Here is a 23,297-nt window from a genome sequence, read left to right on the forward strand (position 1 = left end):
GTGTGTAGGTAAGTACCCAGTACCACTTAAGTGTTGCAGTCCCGTGGCTAACTTGATAGTCGTCGTCGTCATTATTGGGCTTTGTTCTTTAACAGTTAACAAAGATGTAAAAACAGAGAGCAAGCCAAATGCTTAAATAGCAACATAATAATTAAGATTTCACAAAAAGAATCAGAATCAGATGTACAACAGAAGGAAATGAGAAATTAAAAGCAGACACAGTTTGCTGCAGCTGCTGTGCCAATCAAATTAAAACAATGCAATAATTTAGATAAATGTAGCATTTAATGCGATGAATTTGATTTAATTTGAACATGAGCCAGATAGATTTATTGTTAGCATTAGTTTTCAAATTCTTTTCGTTTCTTCTTTTACCGTAATGTACTTAAAAATATTCTTTTGTTTACTGACTCATTAGCAATAGTTGATGAAAATTGCAATTTGTTCTTTAATTGTTGTTGATATTTTTTATTGGCAACAAAATTGTTTTACTTGCAGTTTTAACCATGTGTCATTATACATAAATTTATGCCATATTTTCCCGATTTATGTCAAGGTTTAAGGTGATTTTGACTCCTGGGGGTTTTCAATTAGTAACAATTCAAAATTAAACAAGTATACCAGTATCGATTACTCAAAAACAATAATTATTCAAGCTATGCCGAGATTCGGCCAATTGTGTAAATATTTAGTCATCATAATTGCCGTTGTATCAATTGCTGTGGCTATATTCTCTATATATTTTAATGTTAAAGAGATGGATGAAACTCAAGATTATACATTTTTGTCTTGGGCGGGTGTTGTGGCATCGATTTTTTATGTATTTACCTGCATGCTGCTCCTTTGGGGCAGTCAGAATGTAATCTAAGAAGTGCACGAAATTTATATTGATTAACTTAATGATTGATTAATTCCCTTTTGTCAGGAACGGCCAAACTGGATGATACCATGGGTCGTATTCACCTGGATTGGTGTAATATGCTTTGCGAAATGTCTTGCCATGGTGATTAATGGAAATGCCAGCCTTTTAGTAGCCATGAGTAAGCTATAATAGTAGAGACATTTGTTTTAATTGATTCTTGAGGTCTTTTGCATTTTTCCTTTAGTTATAAGCATTTTTAATTGGGCCATTGTGATGCAAGTGTTTTTGAACTTGAAAAATTGGACGCGTGTAGATAATAACGATAATAACGATACTGTTAATGACGAGAACGTAGCAACTTTTCAATCTACATCTGCCAATTGATTTAAATTTTTGTTGCCGTTACATTTCTGTTGATAAACGATAACCAATCGACACTTGCTTCGATAACCGATGACACATCGAATGTTTTCACTAATAGGCCCATCAGCTGTTTTTTGTTTTGAAAAATTAAGCAATTACTTTTTAATGATAATATGTCAAAGCTACCCAAGTCGGCGCTTAGTCTTAAGCAGGTAACTACTCCAAAGTGGATGAGTGTTATATGCATTTATTGTTTAATTCATTTACTCCACAGTTCATGCTGCGACAAGAGGTATTGAAACTATATAGGGATATATTTCGGACCATACGCCAAGTGCCAGATAAACATAGTCAAATGGAACTTAAAGCCTGGGCTCGATATGATTTCGAAACGAACCGCCAACAGAGCGATGAAGTGGCTATTAAAATGCTTATACAGCATGGACGTCGTAGTCTCACCGAGCTAAAGACCAGTTTACAATTGAGTGCAGTAAATGGAGAGAAGAAATAATTTAGTTGTTTTGTTTTATTTTTGAGCTCGTCAACCACTTAATAAGGGAAGAAATAAATAGTAGTACAATGATTGTTTAACTAAGAAAGCTATAAAAACCTTTGAGGTGTTGTAAGTGTCTACATTTCGCTGTACGTTAAGATATTAAAGTGCGTTGTTTTAGCAGTCTAGAGTAGTGTCTGTCGCAAGGCATGTGAAATTTTGCAGTCCTTCTCTCCTTAGATCAAGGGCTTCAATAGACTCAACCAGGCAACCTTTAGCAGGGCCAGGCCAAAGAGCAGGGAGCCGACACTGGTAATGATAAGCGAGATGAGATCTCGCTTGGCATGCTGATCCACGCGTCCCACAAGGAAACTGTGTATTACAGTGCTGGTGATGTGCGCCCCATCGAAACCAAAGCAGGGTATCGCATTCACCAGAGCCAGACCAATGCTAAAGACTACATTGTATTTCAAGAGTAGAAACCATGAATCTGGCCAAGCAGAACTTAATGCTGAATACCGTGGCACGAAAGCGGATACCCTTACCGAACGCACCACATCATAGGGATGGCCCACATAGATCACAGAAGATAATTGTTCGCCATTTAAACGCTGGCGCTTAAACTGTAATATGGCCGTTGAATTTGGCATCAAGGGTCGCAGGCAATGCCCCTGAGTGCAATCACCGCCAGTGCAATACTCGGTGACATCCTCCAAGGTGCGGCGTACATGCAGGCAAACGTGCTGAGGCAACTCCGCAGGAGCTTCCGCTGTCATATCTTCGATTAGCTCAAAACAACTGACATTGGGATTTCTCTCATCACAGCACTGGAGACGACCGTCCGCGGAATGATGCGATATATCGATGCTTTCATCATTTTGTCGCACAAAGTCGGCACTCACACAATAGCCTCGACGCACGGGCAGTGTCTTCTGTAGGCAGCCACTCCAGGTTTCCTCACTGCTTACTTCACAATCGTTTAGCTGAGTAATTACATTATCTACTTGTAGGCCACGATCTCCACCACCAGCGCGCAATGGAGACTTGGCGGTCAGCTCGGTGACTATCACATTTTGATTGTATACATAAAACGGTGACAGTGTGATGCCCACCGAGGAAATGAGAAGGTAACAAAAGCTGGCAAATAAAAAGTTATGCCAAATACCGGCGCAAAGGATGCGCAACTTGCGAAACCAGCGCAAACTATTGAGATGATCGTGAGATAGCTCTGTATAGGCCATAGGTAGGCAGTAGTAGAACTGTAACGATGAAAACATTAGAAGACACCTGAATCAGCTAACTTTGAACTCACCTTTAAGCCAAATCCCGTCACTGGTACATCCTCAAGAACTGCAGCCAGGGCATGGCCCAATTCGTGCACTACCAGGCACATGACTAGTGTTGCAATATAGTAGCCAATCTCTTGAAGCGGCAGATTCACACCCGGCAAGAGAATCTCTAATTGCACCAAGGAGGCGGCATCTGAGTCTAAGGACGAAGATGACGTGGCCGTCTCACCGCCATTAAATATAGTTATAATCAGCAATATAATGCCAATAGGCAGCAGTGAAAAGGCGAATAACACCCCCACATTAAAGCTACGGACTAGAAAATTTCTGGTACAGCTATGGCCAGCAGAGCCCCAACGCAAAAGCATACGATTGAAGGCATTTGTGTGCCAATGCACACTCATAAAGTTCACAGTAAATCCGGTGTTCTTCAGAAACGCATCGTAGGGATAGTGCATGCAACTCTAGAATTGAAATAATATAAATATAAGCCATGTCTTGAGGATGATCAAGAAGAGCCTACCTTAAAGAACCGATCAAAGAAATATAAAATGCAATATATCGAAGTCAATGCTACGAAGAACACCACGGGATCCATCGTAGCTTTCGGTTGAGAGTCTATAACTAGCTGACACACACACACACACCCACACAGAGAGACTAATGCAAACCTTTTTAATGTTTAATTTGCCATATTTTTATAAAATTCCTAATTTGTTGTCTTTTTGTTTAGAGATGGACCATGCGAATCGCGTGCAGAACTAGAGATGAGCAGCTTGCCCGTTACTTGTCACTGGAAATTCAAAAGTCACAGTTTACAAAAAATAACGACATAAAAAATCTAACGGTCATTTGTAGATATTAAATTATAGTAAGTACATGTTTTTGGATATTTATAGAAAGAATTGCCAGTGTTAATAAAATTTATAAACTGCAACTAATTAAAATATTGCCAATTTTTGCGATTGATCTCAAATAAATATGAACAGTTTTAGTATTGATAGTTTTTTATATAGAAACATATTTCCGTGTCTGCGAATTTCCACAATTATCATTGGCATTATCTCAAGTGCTGTGGCTTTTTATATCCTATTTAATTGTTTCGGAAGTTCACACTGTGGTAATGACCAGATCGTCAAGATACCAACATATATGCTAGAAACTGGCGCCCTTGTCTATATAATAGCTTCGTCGATACTGATAACTGGAGTTTGGCTAGTTGGTATAACCAACATGCGCAAGAACTAATCTATTAATTCTTTATTGTATTTTGCAGAACCGTCGCTGCTGCATATTTCCCTGGCTGGTGTGTCTTCCCTATGGAATAATAGCATATTGCGTAGCTATTGAAACCTTTTCAGTATCTGCTAGGAATTGCTTAATTGCCTCTGTTAGTGAGTTATACCTTTTTCAAAGTATTTACAATTGGTTTCCTAACTCCTCACAGTTCTTAACTTAAGCTCTGTGGGCATTTCATTGCTATATTTCCGATCTGTGGAACTCCCTCATAGATATTCTAGTTAAACATTATGGGAAAAGTGGAAGGAATTGTCGAATTCGTATGCATATTTATTGGCATTGTGTCATCAGTCATGGGTATCGAATGCTTCCATGCAAATCTTTTGGCAGCTCAAGAACTGAAGGATAAACTTTTTTTGGCTTGCTGCTTTATGGTATTGTCCGTTTTTTATACAATTTCCAGTCTTTTGCTCGTCAGGGGAACTTTAAATGTAAGCAAATCCTTTCAATGGAAATCCAATTATTATAACTAACTTCTTATAGAGGATCGGCAATCACTTAATACCTTGGATCGTCCTTGTACCAGTGGGCGCTTTAAGTTACGCACAATTTTTCGCTTCACTCGTGAGTAGCACACAAACAGGAGTACTTATAGGCCTAGGTGTGAATGAATATGTAAATACTTTTAATTTTCATTATTTTTCTAAACGGCTTTTTCCTTCTCAGTTCTGTGCATTTTCAATTGGACCATTGTGCTCCAATTGTTTTTGAGCTATAAAAATTGGTTGCCCCTCGATGTGAAGGAGGATGAAGATAATAATGAAACCCAAACAGCTGTCTGACCTGACCTAAGAAAATGCCGAGCAAAATAAAATGAATAAAACTGGCGCATTGCAATGTGGAAAAACACACATTTACTCTTCCTCTCAGTCTTTCTCTTTCTTGTCAGGGAAATTCACCTTTACAATCATTGAGAGAGACCCCACAAAAGTCGTTTGAGCCGAAAGACTCTAGGCTTCAGTCGAGAATCTGAAGCTGAACGACTAACACCTATAGCGTAGAGCCGTATGCTGTAACCAAAAGTCCTTTGTGTGTGTCGAACAAGAAAAATAAAAGAAAATTTTGCAATAGGGAAAAGCCTGCTCTCTGCTTTAGCAACTTTCATTTCGTTGAGAAAAAATTAAATAAGGAAGAAAGCTTGTAAAAGAAACTGAAATTTCTGCAACTCGTTTTTAATTTCATCAGCTTCAGCTGATGTTTTAATATCGATTTGTCCGAATCATCAAAATCAAGTAAGAGGAAGAGCCAAAGAGGAAATAGGAAACAGTTTTCGACACAAGATGCTCTCACAAGCCCCACAAGTTCCTTGCGAAGCCTTAAGCAATCCAAAAACCAACTAGAAATAATTACAAAAAAATACAAAAATCACAATTCAGTGCCAAAAGGAAATAAGACAAATAGAACGAAAAAGAGGACCAGGACTAGGACCACAACGAGCACAAGAGTTAGCTCAAATTATTAATATTCAAAACAAAATTGGGCCATCGAGGGGAGGTCCGCATCAGCTCCAGCTCCAGCTACAGCTCTCAGCTATACTTTGTCTTTGTGCAGTGAAGTCAACCAGCCGAGTTAACCCAATGCATTTGGGTGCACAACAACAATTACGCCCCAAGCAACAACAACAACAACGCGAGCAACAAGAGAAACATCAAAGACGTTTCACATTTAGTAAAGGACGACGACCATGTCATCCTTACAGCGTGACTGGCATTTACAGGTAAAAGAGATAACCCATCGACGGATGGGATGTTAAGTCATCCACAGACTCCCTCCCTATCCACAAAAAACAAACTTCACACACACTTCCGCATCTTTTTTAAACATCATCCAAATAACTTAGACTGGAGTGGGCCAATCTCGGAATTATTGAGGTAGTTTGAGTTGGCTTGGTAGGCTTTATATATACATATTTATGTTTCTGTTTCTCTTTATTTTGTGGATTTTGGTGAGTATGCGCAGTATTTGAAACGAAACCAGTAAACAATGGACAGTATTGGGTCAACATCAGGGACATCAAGGGCAAAGAGGATATAAGTAGGGGCTGGGTAGCTCAAACATATGGCTTTCTATTTAATTATCAGGTAAATTGATATAGTCATTTAATGATGGGTATTCAATTCTGATACATTTGGTGGAAAAACCAGTAATGGATATTAATTTGTATTTGAGAGACTTTAATAGATAAAGTTCTAAACAATAAAGAAAGCAAGGAAGAAATCTTAACAGCTAATTTCTTAATGTATTATAGCTGCCTTAGCATTAAAGAGTCCTTTAAAAAGTAAAAGTAACAGGAATATGAATTTGATCCTCAAACAAGTAGGTATTGTTTGTTTTGATTATTATCACAGTCAAACTTAGTGATAACAAACTTGTCTGAAGTTCCTGTAATAATAAAGATGTTTTTACTGAAGTTCTTTAAAAGGATTCAACTTTTCCAAGATATTTTGAGTTTGTTCTAATATATTTATAATAATTTACACAGCAAATATCTGTATATATTTTATTCTTCTCAAAACGTATTAAATCTTACCTGTCGACCCAAAATAAGTCTTACGAACTTAATTGTTTCGTTGACAGCACAAAAGCTTATCAGATGATTCTTTCATCTTTCATAAGGACTTCAGATTTTGAAATCTTTCAAAGCTAAAAACCACACATTAAGCAATCGGGACGAATTCCTTAATCTCATGTGGACCTGAAACCTTTTTAGCGAACATAGGGTATTCTAACTTATTGCATAATATTCTAGGGTTTCAAAACGCACTAGAAGACTTTATTTAGAAGCAAAAGGAAATGAATATAAACTAAACAGATATACGATATACAGAATACGATTATCGGTTATGTTTACAAGATTATGCTCCATCAAAATACTTTTATCCTGTTTGCCACATTGATAGTTTCTTTGGGGATAATGGAAATGATTGAGGATTAACGAAATATTTTCTCTTCTTAACAAACATTTTCTTAGGTATAAACGTTGAAATAGAGTTAAGATTTTTATAGAAATATAGTTATATATATACAGTGGTGGTCAGTAGGTTAGCCACTTTTTTTTTTTTTTGAACTTGAAGTTGATTTTCTGGGCTTCCAAGAAATTTATTGTATTTAGATGATGATCCGTAATTATTGTCATGTCAGCATTCGCCGTTTATTTTTTACAGGTGCGTTTAAACAAAAAGCCCCCTATCAATATTCGGTCAGTAGTTAAGCCCAGTCTCTCCAAAATCTTTAATAATATATTTAGACATGTAAATTCATTGAAGAAGTTGTAGATCTAGGTAATCTAAGATAAACTACATACCAAAAATTGCCATTTTAGCCCCAGGTTTTTTTTTGGGTCCATCGAAATTTTGGGTTTTTGTATGTAATTCTTGAGGTCCCTTGGTTTGACGCCGATTTACGATATTAATTTAAACTAAAGTACTTTTTTCTTGATCAACATATGAAAGTAAATTGAAGTTCCCGTTAAATGCTATATGCTTTATAAAAATGTGACAAAAATTAGATATGATTCAACGCCTATCATTTTTTAAAAACTAGACCCTTTCAGGTCTAAAGTATAATGGATCCACACAGAGTGTTAACAAAGTGTTGCCAAGAGGCACAACTGGTTCTGAAAGGTTCAAAAAGTAGTTACTAACTTTAATTCTACATACATATACATATGCAACTATATAAATGTTTAAAGAGCCCTTAGACAATTCTTCTAACGACAAAACTCTCTCTAAGCGAAAGGATATTGTTAAAGCACACTCTTGGGGCAATTAAATCACTTTTCCGCTTAACTCTTTGGCTAACTGATTGCAACACTTAACTTGTTTTAGTTAATTATTATAAAAAGACACCATTTTCAATTTAAAGTGGACAAAATACAAAATACAAATTTTTATAGGAATTTTCTTTAATTTAGATTTCGTGAACTTTAAGCAACAAGTTAAACGAAAAGCAACAAAGAAAAATATTTTTTTGTAATTTGCTTAAATTGACCTTGAGAGGAGGATGAAAATTGTGTCACAAAGCTCGTTGTAATTTTCCTCGCAATTTAAGATGGAAGATTCCTGGGTGACAGCGCACACACAATGGCGTCTTAGGCTGTGACATTTTACAAGGTCATTGTGAGGGGGTGTGGCGCTTGGGGTGGTTTTTTGTGCCAAATGGACAGGCGTTTTCTTTTTGTTGCTTTTCTGCTTTTGCAAGGATGCTCATTAACTTTGTCAGGCAGGCAGCAACCTAGTTGGTTGCATTCAATAGTTGCATGTTTCATGACTTGACATTTTTTCCCCCATTTCATGGAATTTTCCAACACCAGCAGAATATAACCTGAATATATTTATGACCATTGGGAAAACAGTATATTGACATGACAACCATGATGATGATTAGAATACTGATGATGATGATGATGATAACAGACACGTGTGGATATTATTCACCTACATTAATTTAGCTTTCTATTTGTTTCGCGTGTCGTATGTGTGATATTGCGTATACGCCTTGATAAATTGCCTGATGATTGCAAAATCAACATTGATTTGTATTGCCTGGGGAGGAAGTATAATAATGTTTGCCTTAAACTTGACCCTGAATTGCATTGCAGTCGATTGGCAATTGGCAAAATGGTTGAATGGAAAATTCCCCGACGTCATGGCAAGCGCACAGCATGCATCACCCACCCATCATTCTCATTCATTCACTCACCCACCCATCCACCCACTCACCCACCCACTCACTCTAGTCACTCTAGTCTGCAACTCTGCAAGAAAAATGGCAACTTATTTCAATCGATTTAACAAACAAAGTATCACAATAACAACAAATATCCATTCCCCTCTTCCTAGGCTCTGGGGTAATTACAAGCATGAAAAGTAATAGCAATGAATCACCTAAGGAGAAGCAATGTTATTTCTTATTATTTCTTCTTCTGTGTTTTTATATTTCTTTTTTTTTCCTTTTTTTTTTTTTTTTTTTGAAAAACAACTTAAACTTAACTCAATTAAATCAAATGGAGTGCATACATTAGGGCAATGCAGCGATGTCGTCGTCCTTTTCTTTTTTTTCTGAATTGCGGTCTGGAAGTTTGCGTGTCGTGCCTTGGCAATCATTTAGCATTCGTTTGCCAAATTGGTCACAAATTGTGACTTCCTTCCTTTTTCATTTTGTGAACAGACTGTTTCATCTTTGATGTGGCGTTTGTCTCTTCCACATTTGCAGGGTTCACGGGGATCGGTTTACTGCGCGAGTGAACCGGACCCAACTGGTGGAGTCCAGTACGAGTCGGGAGGGCTCATTCTCGACAATCGTCTGCCCGGCGGCTCAGCCGTTGGCTCAGTTGGACCACACGATGGCAGTGGAGCTGGAGCTGGATCTCTATTCTCAATTGTCTCGGCACCACCAGCAGCTCCATTGCCGGCACCTGCGCCACCGACAGTTGTTGAGCCCCTGGCCGAGTTGGATGTCAAGCAAATGGAATCATTGTATATGCCATCGCCATCACCGTCACCCATGCGCCGACCCGTCACTCTCACTCTGGATGCACCCTGTTGCCCGCGCACTTTACACTCCAGCCTGCTTGAACATCAGATCTCTGAGATGGAGGAGGATGACAATGAGAACCTGTTAACAGTATCGAGCATTACGGCGAGACCGTTGATAGCAAAATCTCATGAATTGCGCAGTAATCGCAAATCCTTGGGCGGCAGTACGGCGCAAAGTAAATGCATTCGTCGGAGCAAGGAGCGTGAAAAGTCGGCCACCCAGCAGAAGCGTCTGAAACAACCTTCGAAGGATCGAGATTCGTCGACAACAACCACCACAGAGGGGACCATTGATCCGCCAGATGGTGGCTATGGTTGGTTCATTGTGTTCGGAGCATTCTCTGTGCAGTTTTGGGTGGCCGGCTTGGTGAAATCCTATGGCGTACTTTATGTAGAGATAATGGAAACATTTCCCAGCTCCACGGCCACTGTGGCCTCATGGATACCCGCCATTTTGTCGGCCTTATGTTTGGTCTTAGCCCCCTATCAAGCGCACTGTGCCAGCGCTTCTCATGTCGCGCTGTGGTCTTTGTTGGCGGCATCTTTTGTGCCATGGGCATGATATTGAGTTACTTTGCCACCAGTTTGCTTCATCTACTCTTTACCTTTGGCATACTTACAGGTGAGTTGTTGATTTACCTGCCCAGCGCAAATGTACTAACTACAAGCAATTGTGCCTCCTTCCCACTTTCGTAGGTATTGGTGGAGGCTTATCTACCACACCGGGCATTGTGATTGTCTCGCAATACTTTGATAAGCATCGTGCGTTGGCCAATGGCATTTGTGTGTCGGGCACAGCTGCTGGAAGTTTCATTTTACCTGTGCTGATTAAACATTTGGTGGAATATTGTGGTTTCCATGGCACTATACTCATATTGGGAGGTTGCATGTTGCATGTTTGTGTCTCGGCTACACTCTATAGACCCATCAGTGCCTATGCAGAGCAACAGCCTAATGGACATGATGATGAGGAGGAGCATGAAGAGATAGCCAGTCGCAAGCCTTTGAGCGAGGAGATTAATCCCAGTGGCACGGGCATGTTGACCACTTCCACCTATCTTGGAGACGCCTGCGATGTGGTGGTATCTAATAACGAGTTGAATGATAAGTTTATAGAGCATTTGTTTCTCGAAGAATCCAAGAATCATATAAACTACATGGCCAGCCATCAACCAGGTGAATTGTCAACTTATCTACCTAATTAGCATTTAAGTTATTCAACTAACACCTATTTCCAGACAAATCAGCTCAGGAGAGCGATGACGAAGTCAAGGATATCATTGGCGAGACAACTTTCATAAAGCCCATGAAAAAGGTGCGTAGTTCGGGTCTCTTGCATTCTGTGGAGGATCTTAGCACGGACTCAACTTGGGTTTATCGCAAACACTCCTCGGGCACGGATTCCAATCGTGGCAGTCGTCGGCGTCGTAATGTTTTTGCCAACGATGAGGTCATCTCAAAGATACAAACTCATCTGGAGAAAGAGAAGCCATTGTCGCCACCATCATCACAACCACCGCCAGTTAGTCGCGGCCTCAGCAAGAGCATGGAGATCCCCACCCCAGTGAGTAATCTCAGCGAACTCAAGCAGATGGATAGCGGTATGCTGAGTTCCCAATTGGTGGCAACGGGTTATCATATGGACGACGATGAAGACGACGATGAAGATGGAGCCGAGGATGGAGACAAGATGCCTCGCACTTGTTGTGAACGCATTGAAATGTATTTGGATATTAGTTTACTGCAAGAGCCAAGTTTCATTTTGATGTGTCTATCGGTCACTCTGATGTCTGTGGGTTGCCCCTACATGTTGTACTATTTGCCGGCTCATGTCATTTCCATAGGTTAGTGATCCCAGCCTAACATCCAGAAAGATGTTTGACCCTTCTTTTTCTTGTGTTAAAGGTTACAATAAGAGCGAGGCGGGATATTTGGTGGCTGTAAGCGCCGTATTAGATCTTTGTGGTCGTCTGGGTCTGGGTTGGCTATCCGATTTGCAGCTTTTTGATCGCAAAAAGACCTACACTCTATGGTAAGTAGTCGTTCGGCTTAAAAAAATGCATTAGATTGTGTTATTTGATTTGTTTTTTAGCATTTTGGGCGCCGGTTTAGCTGTGCTTACCATACCCTTTGCCAAGACTCTTATATTGGTGGGTCTATCGGCAGCTATCTATGGTCTTTGTCTGGGTAGTTGGTATGTCCTGATGCCAGTCCTACTGGCCGATGTCTTTGGCACAGATCGCATTAGTTCGAGTTATGGCCTGGTACGAATGTTTCAAAGTATTGGAGCCATTTCAGTGCCTCCATTGGCTGGACTCTTGAGGGATTTGTCGGGCGATTATGAGATCTGTTTCTATTGCATGGGCTCCTGCATGGTTCTTGGCTGCACTCCTTTGATTGTTTGGTCTATACTGGAGGCTCGTAATCATCGTCTCTTTGTTCAGCGGGATGAGGATGAAGATGACGACGAGGACGACGATGATGACGACCACATGGGAGTGGCCTAAAATGTTACTTACTACCCACTATATATATACATATAGTTCGAACATTACCTATGTTTTCAATAGTTCCTTAGTTAATACCGAATATTATTTTCGAATGCCTCACCGAATAACTCGCTATATATCACTTATCAACTATCCAACAACAGCTTTCTTTTTCCTCTCATATCTCATACAATGTACTATATATATATATATTTATATATGAATGAATATCTGCCTACAAAACAAAAAGGGACAAAAACAAAAACAAAAAAATACTAAATACTTAAATAAGCACCAAAATGTTGCGCAAAAGAACTGAGTTAAAAAAAGACATGAACAAATTCTAATATACATATATATATATCTATGGGATTTACATATACAACAAAAAAAAAAAACTATACCCAACTAAAAAGACAAAAAAAAAACAAACAAAAACGAAATGAAAGAACCGTAATAAACTGCATACTAACTAACAAATACATATGTTTAGTTCTAGGTACCCCAACCCATCATCATGCCCCATTCATCTCTGTGTGAGTTCATTTAAAGTTTATTAACAATATACTTAGAAGAAAACCAAACAACAAAAACAACTAACTAAAGATTGAGTTTCGTTGGTTTGAGCATCCTAGCATTAATCTAGTTGTAACTTAGTTGTTGTGAGACATTTACCCAGAAATAAAATATTAAAAAAACAAAAAGAGAAAAATTACCAAAAAAAAAAAATAAAAAAACAAAACAAAAATGGTAAGAGAAATTTTACTTTTGACCGTAACCTCTATTACTCTGGTTAGTTCATTAATTATGCCAAACAGATTGTTGCTCCAAACGTGGCTAGAATGTTATAATTTATAATGTTTGCCCTTTTTGGTATTTTTTTGTTGTTTCTTGTCGTGTAACTGTAATGTGAGTCAGGGTCAAAGGTGGTCAGTTCATTGAGAAATTGGCCCAAGTCATAAACAATTAGCATAAAAACACGTTCAAACATTATTTTCGATAATTGTTATATCGTTTTGCAATTCAATTGAAAATATTCAACTTGATGGATTTTCAATTAATTCTTATGTTGGATCTTCTTGGTCAGGACCATGATTTTTGGAGCGTTAAGACAAAAAGAAAACTTGATGCAGGATCTACTAAAATTACAGGTCCTGACAGTCCTTTAAGAACGATGTTCTCACTACTCAGAAACATAAGATAAACAAATTCGGAAATGCATTTTCTTAAATTTTCTAAAATTTGTAGGTACAGAAAATCTATTTCGATTCTTTAGTTACTGCTAGTTTTGGCCTAGTTCACTTTGGCAATGTGTTCAAAACTAATAAAAATATGGAAGTTTAAAAAGTTATCGTGATGTAGTAGTCCTAAAAAGGTTAATAATGTGAAAAATTTGTTACCAAAAATAAAAAACTGTAAATTGAGAGGCTAAAGGAGTCAAAAGAATTATTCAAATCTTTGTAAGATGATTTCAAGCATGTATTTTCCCCATACTTTATTTTTTTTAAATTTCAAAAATTATTTCATCAGTTTGATTTCAATTCAGCATTTTTTTGGGAAATTAAAAGATCAGTTTTTTAAATTTATATTTCAGAATAATGACAATTAGCTTTAAAATGGTTGGAACTTTAAAAAACGAATATTATTTGACTTGATTCCTTGCGAAAATTTACCAAAATATAAGTTTTCAGGGTTCTAAGAAATTGACTTTTAAATTAATTAATAATTTGCAATGTTGTGTTGCGTTTAATGAATTATTCAAAAATTTCCAAACTTTTTTTGACACCTGTTTTCGACAGTCAGTATTTGGCCAATTACGAACGGACTCTGAAAAGTCATATCTCGGTTTAATGGCAACTTTGCTTCTATAAAAATAAAATAAAAAATCATTTTATTAAAAGTTTCACTTTAATTTTAACGCAGTTATCTTTGAATTGCTTTTTAACATTGTAAAATTAAAAATTAAAATCAAATTCCAACACTTTTTGATTCCTATTTATAATCTCAGTAGCTCCTTTTTCTTCAATTCAGATTAGTTTGAGTTTTTCAGTTATGGGTTTGCGATTTTCGAGTTTTTAATGCATTTTCAAAAAGCATTTTCCAATAGGAATAATTGGAGTTTCATATTGGAAATGTACTGCAAATATAAAGTATTTTTACTTAGCTTGTCTATATACATATACTTAATTAGTTAATTGGCTTATCAAACTTAAAACAAGTTCTCATTAATATGGATATCCTTATTGATTCAAATATGAATGAATACATATATGTATATATATGTAAATTTGTATCACTTCTTCTTTCTTTGTTCAGGTTTACTTTTAATTTATCCAATTGTTTAATTCAATTTATTACAGCCTTAATAGTTAATGTTTTTAATCAAGGTAAATTTATTTATTTTTTTTTTTTTTTTTTTTTGATTTCTTTGTCAATTATCACTTTGGCAATGCCAAAAATTTCAAAATCGTAATAAATAAAATAGATAATTATTCTCTATTTGACATATGTATAAAATATTTTTGTAAACCAAAATGATTTATGCCGATAATTGCTGTTGCTGCATTGAATTGAGATGCGGCTGCATATTAATTGCCATTATAGATGTCTTGATACGCGGCGTGGATCGGTTTTTTGTAGATCGTGAGTTGCATACACTAATCATATCGTTAAGAAACCTATTTATGTATATGCAGCTGATACCTGGATGGGTTTTGTTTCCCTGGTGGTGAGTGGATCTTATGCCATTTGCTGCCTTCTCCTTCTATTGGGCGCCGTTTTGGTAAGATTCATGTCTAACGAGTCATTTTAATGCCAAATTCTAATATTTTTGATGTCCTTTTGAAGTATATAAGATTCTTAGTGGTACCCTATTTGTTGGTGGCTTTGATACGGCTATTCACTTTGATTTGGTTGGCCATCTATGTGATTATGGAGAATGACTTTTACGATTATGTTGTCTTTGATGCATTTCAAGCGGGTAAGAGGGAAGAATAAGATATCGCTTAGATATCCTGTCATCCTTGTTATCCCTTTTAGTTGTAGGTCTATATTTCTGTTTGGTGGTTTACTCCTTTTACGATCGTTTGTCCAATGAAATATGAAATAATTTGATTTGTAAATTTTGGTTTTAATAATGGCCAACTATAAATAATATTTACAATATATTTCTGTTTTGTCTCAACCTGGCTAAGTGTATATTAGAACTAGAACTGTTCCAGAGTTCTTGGTGCTGGTGGAGCTCCGTATTCCTCAGCTGGAGCAGCTGGTGGACCATATTGGGTAGCCGGTTTCGGTTGCTGTTTGTACTTGATAAAATAGACCTCTGGCTTGCTGGGCTCTGTGGGCGCCGGCGATGGCAGAATCAGAGGCTGTTGCTCCTCCGGCTTCTTGACCAGCACATAGACCAGAGTCTTGTGCTCATCCTGCACTGGTGGCGGCAAAACTTGACGCACTGGCACTGGTGGATTGGGAGCCTTGATGAAAATAATCTTGTAATGCTTCTTGGGCACAGCTGTTTGGATGGGTGAAGCGGCCGGATATAGCTCTGGCTCCTCTGGCGGCACATGCACATACACGTTCTTGGTGACAATGGACTCCACAGTGGGTGCGGCTGGTGGGCCATAAAATTCGGCGGGTGGTCCATACACTGGCAACGGTTGAGCCTGTTGTGGTGGTCCGTATTCCTTTTGCGGGACCGGCGGTGGTCCATAGCGGGATTTTGGTGGCTCTGGTCGGGCCAGGACTACGGCCATGGAGGCAATTACAAACACTACAGCCAACTGGAATTTCATGATGCAAAACGTTATCGACTCGGCTCGTTGACGAATGACTCGTTGCTTGTGGGTCAATCGAGCATTTTATACTCAGATTGTAGCTCCATTCCGTTGGACTCTTTGCATAATATGGCTGATGGCTTCCCAATCGAGTTACGCGAGTTACGCGTCTCTGCCACTTCGCATACAAATTAGCCACAAATCACAAATCAGTCGTCTCTGGCCCGGCACATTGTGCCCAATTCATGTCATTTCACTTGTACAACGAAAACGAAATTGCAAACCTAAAAAAAACAGATATACCAATATATAAGAGGGCCCGACGCGTGTATGACTTCATATGATTTTGATTTGGATTACTGTATGCATGTCCGGCACGTTCTGTCTGACTTGGTTTTCTGGGCTTCCCGGCCTTTTTTTTGTTTTTGTTTAGGTATTTGCCAAATACTTGGATACATATATATATATATATATAATTGTCGATGTCATTGTCCAACTGTAAATTATTATACAACACTTGTAGGCATTTCATACTTGAACAATTTTACAATTTTAATATTGTTTATTGCTCTTCAATCTTGTTAAGGTATTTCTCGTTTTTGTTTTGTTTATTTGCCAATTGTAAGAGAAACCCAAAAATATTTCAGGACAGTGCTAAATATTTTCCATACCTGACTTTGAATACTCTTTACCAGTGCCGGATCACAAATTTTGTTTGCCTCATTTTAGTCGAAATTTTAAATCCAACTCAATTTCAAGTTTTTTTTTTAAAAGCCTTTGTTTATTTTTGAGTTTTTCTTTCAATGTGCATTAGAATCTCAGAATTATCGAAAATAATTAAAATTTTAAAAATATACAAATCTTTGATGATATTTCAAATGATGATAAATTGCAAATTATTGAGATATGTTATTATGATAAAAAGATATAACATTCTGAAATTTGATTTTATCGGTCTGAAGAATAGATAGATTGACGAAAAAACGATTTAAACGACTTTCGATTTATGTCTTAAAAAGCTTTAAAATGGCTTAAATTAGTTTTTTCAGAACCGATCGATGCTTTTTATATAAAATATCTAATATATTATAAGAAACTTGTGAATTTTTTTGAAATTCTTTTTAAAATTAACTGCCCTGAGCTGTTCATTGGGCCAGCAAAGTACAGAATTTTTGGAAACGATATCATTTTCGAGCTTTGGTTTCAAAAATTGATTGTAAAAATGTCAAAAAAGTCGAATCAATAACATTTTAAGTATTTTACACAATTCTTGTTTTATTCAATCCTACAGATTAACTTTTTTTGTATTTATATTCATCTCATTTTACCAATTTTTAAGTTGTCTAAGTAACAAATTTGAGGAACCGAACAGTGAGGATACAGATTCAAGGATATAAGTACCTAGTGGGCCATAGTTGCTGTTTTAGTTAGGTAAATAGTTTGGATCTATGGAAATAATTATGACATTTTTATATATATTTTACTTTTCATTTATTGTCATTATTTGATGAAACATTTCGTTATTCAAAGTACACAAAACAAATTCCCACATAGTCGAATAAGAGAAAAAGAACAAGCAACGACGGCTTCAAGATGATCTATTTGCATCAATTTTTGTGTTGCATCGATCTTCAGATTGGGGCAATTGCTGTGGGCATAGCTCACATAGTGATCGATTTGATTGGTGCTATTTTTGTGGCCATTTTCGGCGAATCAGGTTAGTTCAATTGGCATTCCTTAAGCACCTTATATACATATGTTGAAAATCTGTTTCAGGGGCACCCGATCTTTGCCATAAACTATTTATTGTCTTTATGATAATTCACATAGCAAGTGCCGCCCTATTAATTTACGCTAGTATGAAGGTGAGTCAAACTTAAGACTATGAACAAGTTTATTTACAGTGGCATTCTTTTGCTCTTCGTTTTATAGCTTCTGCCTAGATATATGCTTTTCTATATACTATGCACCATGGTCCAGGCCCTGACAATGATCATACTCATTATATCGGATATAATACTTCGAATTTGGTATCCCGTTATCATTATCTATGTACTTGCGTTAAGTGAGTAATTACACTTTTAATACTGTTAGTACTTATCTCATACTTATACTCATTGACAGTAATATGCTTGTACTTCTGGCTGGTGTCTTACTCATTCTATGCAGCACTTGGTGGTCCTATATTTATTTAGTTGTTCTACACAGTGTTTTATCAAAATTTTAATGTGTGTAACACGTGAAAAACAATAAAAAAAGAAACACAGCAAAAATAATCACACAATACCTGATAAGCATTTGTAAAAATTATTGTCATCGAACACACAAAAACAAAGCACAAGCAAAAACCAAACAAATAAAATATGAAATTGGGACTTTTGAAGAAATGTTGCTGCTGTGTGGGTCTACGACATGGTTGTATTGCCATTGCCACTGTTGATTTCATAATCAACCTCGTGTTGGTCAATTTTGGCTCTGGTAAGAACTGGCTAATAGCACATTGTCTACTCGCTTATCTTGTCACCAGTGCAAAATAAGATAACACAATCTCAAGTAACTTCAATAAGCTACTAATTTAAGCGCACTTAGTTGCCAAAGATATACTAGTTAAAAAAAAAAAAAAGATTTATATGTCCAAATTTATGAAATTTTTAAGAAATTTCTTGGTTTGTTTAACTTAACATTAACACTGACAAGTTACAAAAAGTTAACAAGTTTTTGTTATGGATTATCAATCAACAAGCAGATGAATTATGCAATTAGATTTATTTTTTACTTACAGATCACATTGCTACTCGCATTGAACATGCTGTGGCCATTTGTCATTGCATTGGTTGCATATTGTTACTCTTTGGTGCCCTTATTGTTAGTATACTCTTAATTAATATTTGATTTAATTTGATTATAAGTTTTTGTTTTTGTTTTTTTCTTTTTATTACAGGTCTCAACAATATTATTGATATTTTATCTCATCACAAGTTTTATCAACTCTGTGATTTTGTTTGTATTTTCCATTTATCTCATTATCTATGCACTAGCGACCACTGTGTTTGTAGTTATAACGTGTTCCATTCTGATCTGTGAGTTGCAAATAATTTAATCTAAAGTCATTTCTATTGCATTTTATCAATCTTAGGCACGAATATTTATTTTTGGCTGGTCGTATACTCATATTACAGGGGACTAATCACTTACTATGATAATGAAAGCGTCGATGGCACTGAAGTTTGAATTAGAACACAACAGCAAAGTAAATCCTGATGTAAAAAACCCAAATTGAACAAATAAATACTCTTTCTTTTATCGTAATTAAAAGTAATTACAATCTGTCCTTCACATGTAATTGCCGAAGACGTATTCGCGTGTCATTGTGCTGGTCACCGATGGTGTTTGACGATTACTGAAAGAAATGATAGATAAAAGAGTTAATTTAAGACTTAACGGTTTTTTACTCACTCTGTAAGCTTTGTGACCTCTTTTCGAACTTCCGTCATTATTGCCTCTATATGGTTTTTTTTTCCCATTTTCTCAAAAATTTCACAGAAAGTTTGTATAAATATTGTACCAGTCTCTACATTGCGTCTGGAGACAAAGCCCTCCAAAGCGCTATAGCATTTTAAAACTTCGGAACAGTAAGTTGCACTTCGCCTAACCCTAGAGTTCATGTGTCCTTTGCAAGCTTGAACGATAAGAATCTTCGGTTTACCGTCAAGGGTACGATTTAATAAAATGGGAAAGAGCACATCATCGTTCAGCGAGTACTTCGAATCTCTGCCCATTATTTTATCGTTACGATTACCATGGCTAAGCACAACAATAACCAAGGCAGAATGTTCCTCAAAGTTGGCTTGTTTCACTAAAAAATTTAATCCAAAAAACACATGATAAGGATAATGGTGGTTATGTATACTACGTACAGTCATTCACAGTCCTTTTAACTTCATTAACGCTGGCATCGGTGATGACCTTCACCTTACATTTGAATTTCTGAAAGGCTTTCTCCAGTGCCTTCACATCCTTATCACTGCCATGGCGTTCTTTTTTCGGGTTGTCAAATTTCTCATGATTAAATATATATACCTCAGCAGGGCTTAGCTTTTTCAAGGAATTCACCTTGGATGTTGAACGGATTGAAGAACTTTTTGGCAAGAATCCATGGGCATCGTATTCGTTTGTATCTTGGTAATCCATTGGAACTATATATTATTATTATTATGAGTGTTGGCTTGTTCACGACCAAATGATTACTATAACAAGGCTAGAAAATCGATCCGGTTAAATAGTTTTGGCTACACCGTTGCATTATTTTATCTTATCTTTAAAAATTTAACAATAAAACGTATTGTCTTTATTTACTATTGGTTACACATTTATTGTTAAAATACATACAAACAAATAACATTCTTATACAAGATTCTCAAATTGTCCTTTCTAGGGTGATTAGGGTTCGATAATCTTAGTTTTTCTTATCTGGCTTAATTTTCCGAGCTACATATGTACCTCTTTTCGCATTGAAAAATCTAAATGGAATATAAATTCGTTATAAACAAATATTATTATTATTTAATATAGAAATTTATACTATATCTAGTTTTAAAATACCACACCTACATAGTAATAAATAAACTACGTCCATATACTGGCCTGGGATTGAAATCCGACTCCTCGTTGTTCAGACAACTCATTCAAAGAGCTAAAAAGTGTTTAGAATACTTACCAAATAGCATCACGCTGCCACCAGGAGATGTCCTGGACCCAACTGGACCCGAAAATAAGGGGAAACATCAACTAAAAGCAAAATACTTTCCTGTAAGCAACCTCTGTCTTGCAGCAGCAACAACTTACTCAATTTTTCAACAACAATCAACAATCAACCGGAAATGAATTGAATCTTATCAGTCCACAAGTGGATTTTATTATTTGATTGTTGTATAAAATAGAACAAGTTAAATTTGGCTTTTCTTTCTTGTTATATATTTATTGCACATTGCTTTTATTCTTGTTGGCTGTGTGAATGTTTTTCATGTCGATGAATGTCGATTGTTCTAGAATTAATTGACTGAATTGATTGGGATGTCAATAATTGAAGGAAGTCGATCTTATTGTTGAATGAGTATTCAAATTGGACACCCAATATATATATATAGGTGGACTGCTGTTAAAAAAAATAATGTTACTTCAATGAGGTTATATTGTTAGTGTACTGGTTAATAATAATAGCAGATATTGACTGAAAGGATTTTCTGTTTGATGATGGCGCAAACTTCCGCATGGTTTGTAAGAAATTTGGTTTACACTCGTAGCCAAGATTAAGGCAGCCACGAGTGCTATAGCATATGTATATAAAGTTCTTTTGCAAAACAATTTAATGGCTAGTCATGTCGTGTAAAAAGTCCAATAACCCCAACTTTGCTGGTTTGAACAAAAAGAAACCTTGGTTTGTTCTCTAGGTTGGCATTGAGCTAAATGGGATTAATCACACAGGACCTTAGCCAGTAATATGAATCTTTGGCATAAATTTTGTCCTCTAAATTTGTCAGCTCCACTGAAAAAAAGAAGGATTAATAAGCATTTAGTCACTTACACTCTTTCATGGTGCTTCTAACCATATTCCATGTGATTATCAGGGTCACCTTACAGTTATATTTCAGAAAAGCTTTGTTCAAAGACAACATATGGAAGTCCTGAATTGAATAGTTTATGCAGGCTTTTTGAGTTCATGCATTTGCGAACTCACCAATTGCCAACAGGGCTTAAAAATTTCTTGATAAACAAATATATTCATAAATTTATATGAAAAATTTATACCCAGTTCGAGTTAAATTTTAAAGTTATCTATTCTTTTAATGAAGAACTGCAAATTTTCATCTTTCTGTTCTTTGAATATATGTATGTACATATGTATTTCTGATATTGCTGCAGGACAAATAAATTTAAATATCTGCAGTCTTATTGAAATAAATTTGTTAATATTAAATATTTGTATTTTGTATATTTGTTCTCTATTCTATTAGATAAGAGAGATTCAATAAACTGAAATGCAATAACTTTGAAAATAATTTTCAAATTTTTACAATTCTGTTCTGTTCTGTTGTTTTTTCAGATAGCGATAAGTAAGCCAATCCCATAAATGTATAATAAGAACTTTGATATTGGGCGAGTGTGCCAATATATACCTTATATATATATTGTCTGCTTTGTAAATACAAATTCGTTGAAACTTTGGCAATCTTATCACTTTTCACGTCTGCTGTTATTTTCACCGCCTAAATGAAGTCGATGGATGACCCATCAACTTTTTGCTCATAGAGATGATACTGATCCTCACGACGGAATCATATGACATTACACTGTCTCTTGATAATTCCTTGGTCGGCTCACAGTACGTATGAGTAATTTTTATATTCATCAAATGTAAAATGAAGCGAGATTCTTTGTAGTCTCCGATTTTAAGTCAAAACTTATGATAATTCGAGCTCGCAAATAACATTTCTTGAGGATTTCTCTATGTCTTGGAATGATAAAGTTGATTTCGAATCAAGTTAGTTTTGCTGAACACAAAACCTATTTCTTTTCATATTTTTTTGCTTATAAGTAAGCTTATTATTGGACGATCGAATCAGGTGAAAGTATTAATATCTTTAAAACATATTAATATTATAATAATGTAAAACACAAAAACTTGTCAAAAAAGAAAAGAGTCCAATTTGAATTTTCAGTGTATTGTATTGCTGGTAAAATCTATATCATACTTTATGGCTTAAATACGGCTTTATGTTTTGATCAGATTTGGTATTTTGATCTTCTTGGTATGGATGATTAGAAATTTCGATTTTTCGGTTATATACATTTTGGTGAGCATTTCGACCACATAAAGTATATTCTTGATCAGCCCGACGAGACGAGTTCATTCTAAATAATTCGGACTCAGCTGGATCAGAAAGCTACAAATATCCCATAGGAATGATAAGTCCAAAACAATTACTTTTGTCAAATAAATGCAATTATCCTAAATCAATATAATCTTTTTAATTTTGGTAAAGAGAGAAATAATTTGTCAATCAGCTTCTGGTCAATGGTATTTGAATATCACTGAACAAAGAAAACATTTAGAATGGAATCAATTTTTAGACATGACAACTTTGGAGCGTCATAAACTCAAAATCAAATAATGTTATTACACAGGCAA

At 36.2% G+C, this 23,297-nt stretch overlaps 7 protein-coding genes and 1 long non-coding RNA gene across 14 annotated transcripts; 5 read left to right on the forward strand and 3 right to left on the reverse strand.

Annotated features, from left to right (window-relative positions):
- Positions 1–665: 665 nt before the first annotated feature.
- LOC137576455 (LYR motif-containing protein 2) lies at positions 666–1,740 on the forward strand. Its single transcript, XM_068289581.1, has 4 exons — positions 666–859; positions 926–1,040; positions 1,107–1,437; positions 1,500–1,740. Exons 3-4 carry the CDS (start codon positions 1,399–1,401, stop codon positions 1,734–1,736), a joined length of 276 nt encoding a protein of 91 aa, XP_068145682.1. The 5' UTR covers positions 666–859; positions 926–1,040; positions 1,107–1,398; the 3' UTR covers positions 1,737–1,740.
- Positions 1,734–3,749, reverse strand: S2P (membrane-bound transcription factor site-2 protease). Its single transcript, XM_068289580.1, has 3 exons — positions 3,531–3,749; positions 3,031–3,471; positions 1,734–2,977 (listed from the first exon to the last, which is right to left on the reverse strand). Exons 1-3 carry the CDS (start codon positions 3,603–3,605, stop codon positions 1,955–1,957), a joined length of 1,539 nt encoding a protein of 512 aa, XP_068145681.1. The 5' UTR covers positions 3,606–3,749; the 3' UTR covers positions 1,734–1,954.
- A 52-nt stretch (positions 3,750–3,801) lies between these two features.
- LOC137577727 (uncharacterized) lies at positions 3,802–5,153 on the forward strand. Of its 6 annotated transcripts, none has more exons than XR_011032465.1 (6): positions 3,802–3,878; positions 3,997–4,225; positions 4,284–4,401; positions 4,468–4,737; positions 4,790–4,907; positions 4,973–5,153. It is a non-coding gene; the product is annotated as an uncharacterized lncRNA (long non-coding RNA). The 6 variants fall into 6 exon arrangements; XR_011032464.1 differs by having other exon boundaries at positions 3,818–3,878; positions 4,024–4,225; positions 4,455–4,737; XR_011032463.1 differs by having other exon boundaries at positions 3,818–3,878; positions 4,024–4,225.
- A 95-nt stretch (positions 5,154–5,248) lies between these two features.
- Sln (Silnoon) lies at positions 5,249–12,866 on the forward strand. Its single transcript, XM_068289892.1, is given in 7 exon segments — positions 5,249–6,023; positions 9,521–10,319; positions 10,322–10,465; positions 10,540–11,019; positions 11,082–11,687; positions 11,749–11,875; positions 11,936–12,866. Coding segments are annotated over 7 exon segments (2,604 nt in total). The 5' UTR covers positions 5,249–5,990; the 3' UTR covers positions 12,351–12,866.
- Positions 12,867–14,824: 1,958 nt separating this feature from the next.
- On the forward strand, positions 14,825–15,516 carry LOC137577214 (uncharacterized). The gene is made up of 4 exons (XM_068290617.1): positions 14,825–14,975; positions 15,029–15,114; positions 15,180–15,312; positions 15,372–15,516. The coding sequence occupies exons 1-4, from the start codon at positions 14,867–14,869 to the stop codon at positions 15,434–15,436; spliced, it is 393 nt and encodes a 130-aa protein (XP_068146718.1). The 5' UTR covers positions 14,825–14,866; the 3' UTR covers positions 15,437–15,516.
- Twdlbeta (Tweedlebeta) lies at positions 15,478–16,142 on the reverse strand. The gene has a single exon (XM_068290616.1). The coding sequence runs from the start codon at positions 16,124–16,126 to the stop codon at positions 15,539–15,541; it is 588 nt and encodes a 195-aa protein (XP_068146717.1). The 5' UTR covers positions 16,127–16,142; the 3' UTR covers positions 15,478–15,538.
- Positions 16,143–17,436: 1,294 nt separating this feature from the next.
- On the forward strand, positions 17,437–18,394 carry LOC137576398 (uncharacterized). Its single transcript, XM_068289488.1, has 5 exons — positions 17,437–17,539; positions 17,639–17,825; positions 17,885–17,973; positions 18,041–18,173; positions 18,233–18,394. The coding sequence occupies exons 2-5, from the start codon at positions 17,702–17,704 to the stop codon at positions 18,301–18,303; spliced, it is 417 nt and encodes a 138-aa protein (XP_068145589.1). The 5' UTR covers positions 17,437–17,539; positions 17,639–17,701; the 3' UTR covers positions 18,304–18,394.
- Positions 18,395–19,218: 824 nt separating this feature from the next.
- Damm (Death associated molecule related to Mch2 caspase) lies at positions 19,219–20,342 on the reverse strand. 2 transcript variants are annotated; one of them, XM_068289487.1, is made up of 4 exons: positions 20,026–20,342; positions 19,565–19,964; positions 19,432–19,508; positions 19,219–19,365 (listed from the first exon to the last, which is right to left on the reverse strand). In XM_068289487.1, exons 1-3 carry the CDS (start codon positions 20,297–20,299, stop codon positions 19,442–19,444), a joined length of 741 nt encoding a protein of 246 aa, XP_068145588.1. In that variant the 5' UTR covers positions 20,300–20,342; the 3' UTR covers positions 19,219–19,365; positions 19,432–19,441. The 2 variants fall into 2 exon arrangements, with proteins under 2 accessions (XP_068145588.1, XP_068145587.1); XM_068289486.1 differs by having other exon boundaries at positions 19,219–19,508.
- Positions 20,343–23,297: the final 2,955 nt, after the last annotated feature.

The sequence above is a fragment of the Drosophila tropicalis genome, unplaced genomic scaffold (genome assembly GCF_018151085.1).
Source record: "Drosophila tropicalis isolate 14030-0801.00 unplaced genomic scaffold, ASM1815108v1 contig_593, whole genome shotgun sequence".
Taxonomy (NCBI): Eukaryota; Metazoa; Arthropoda; class Insecta; order Diptera; family Drosophilidae; genus Drosophila; species Drosophila tropicalis.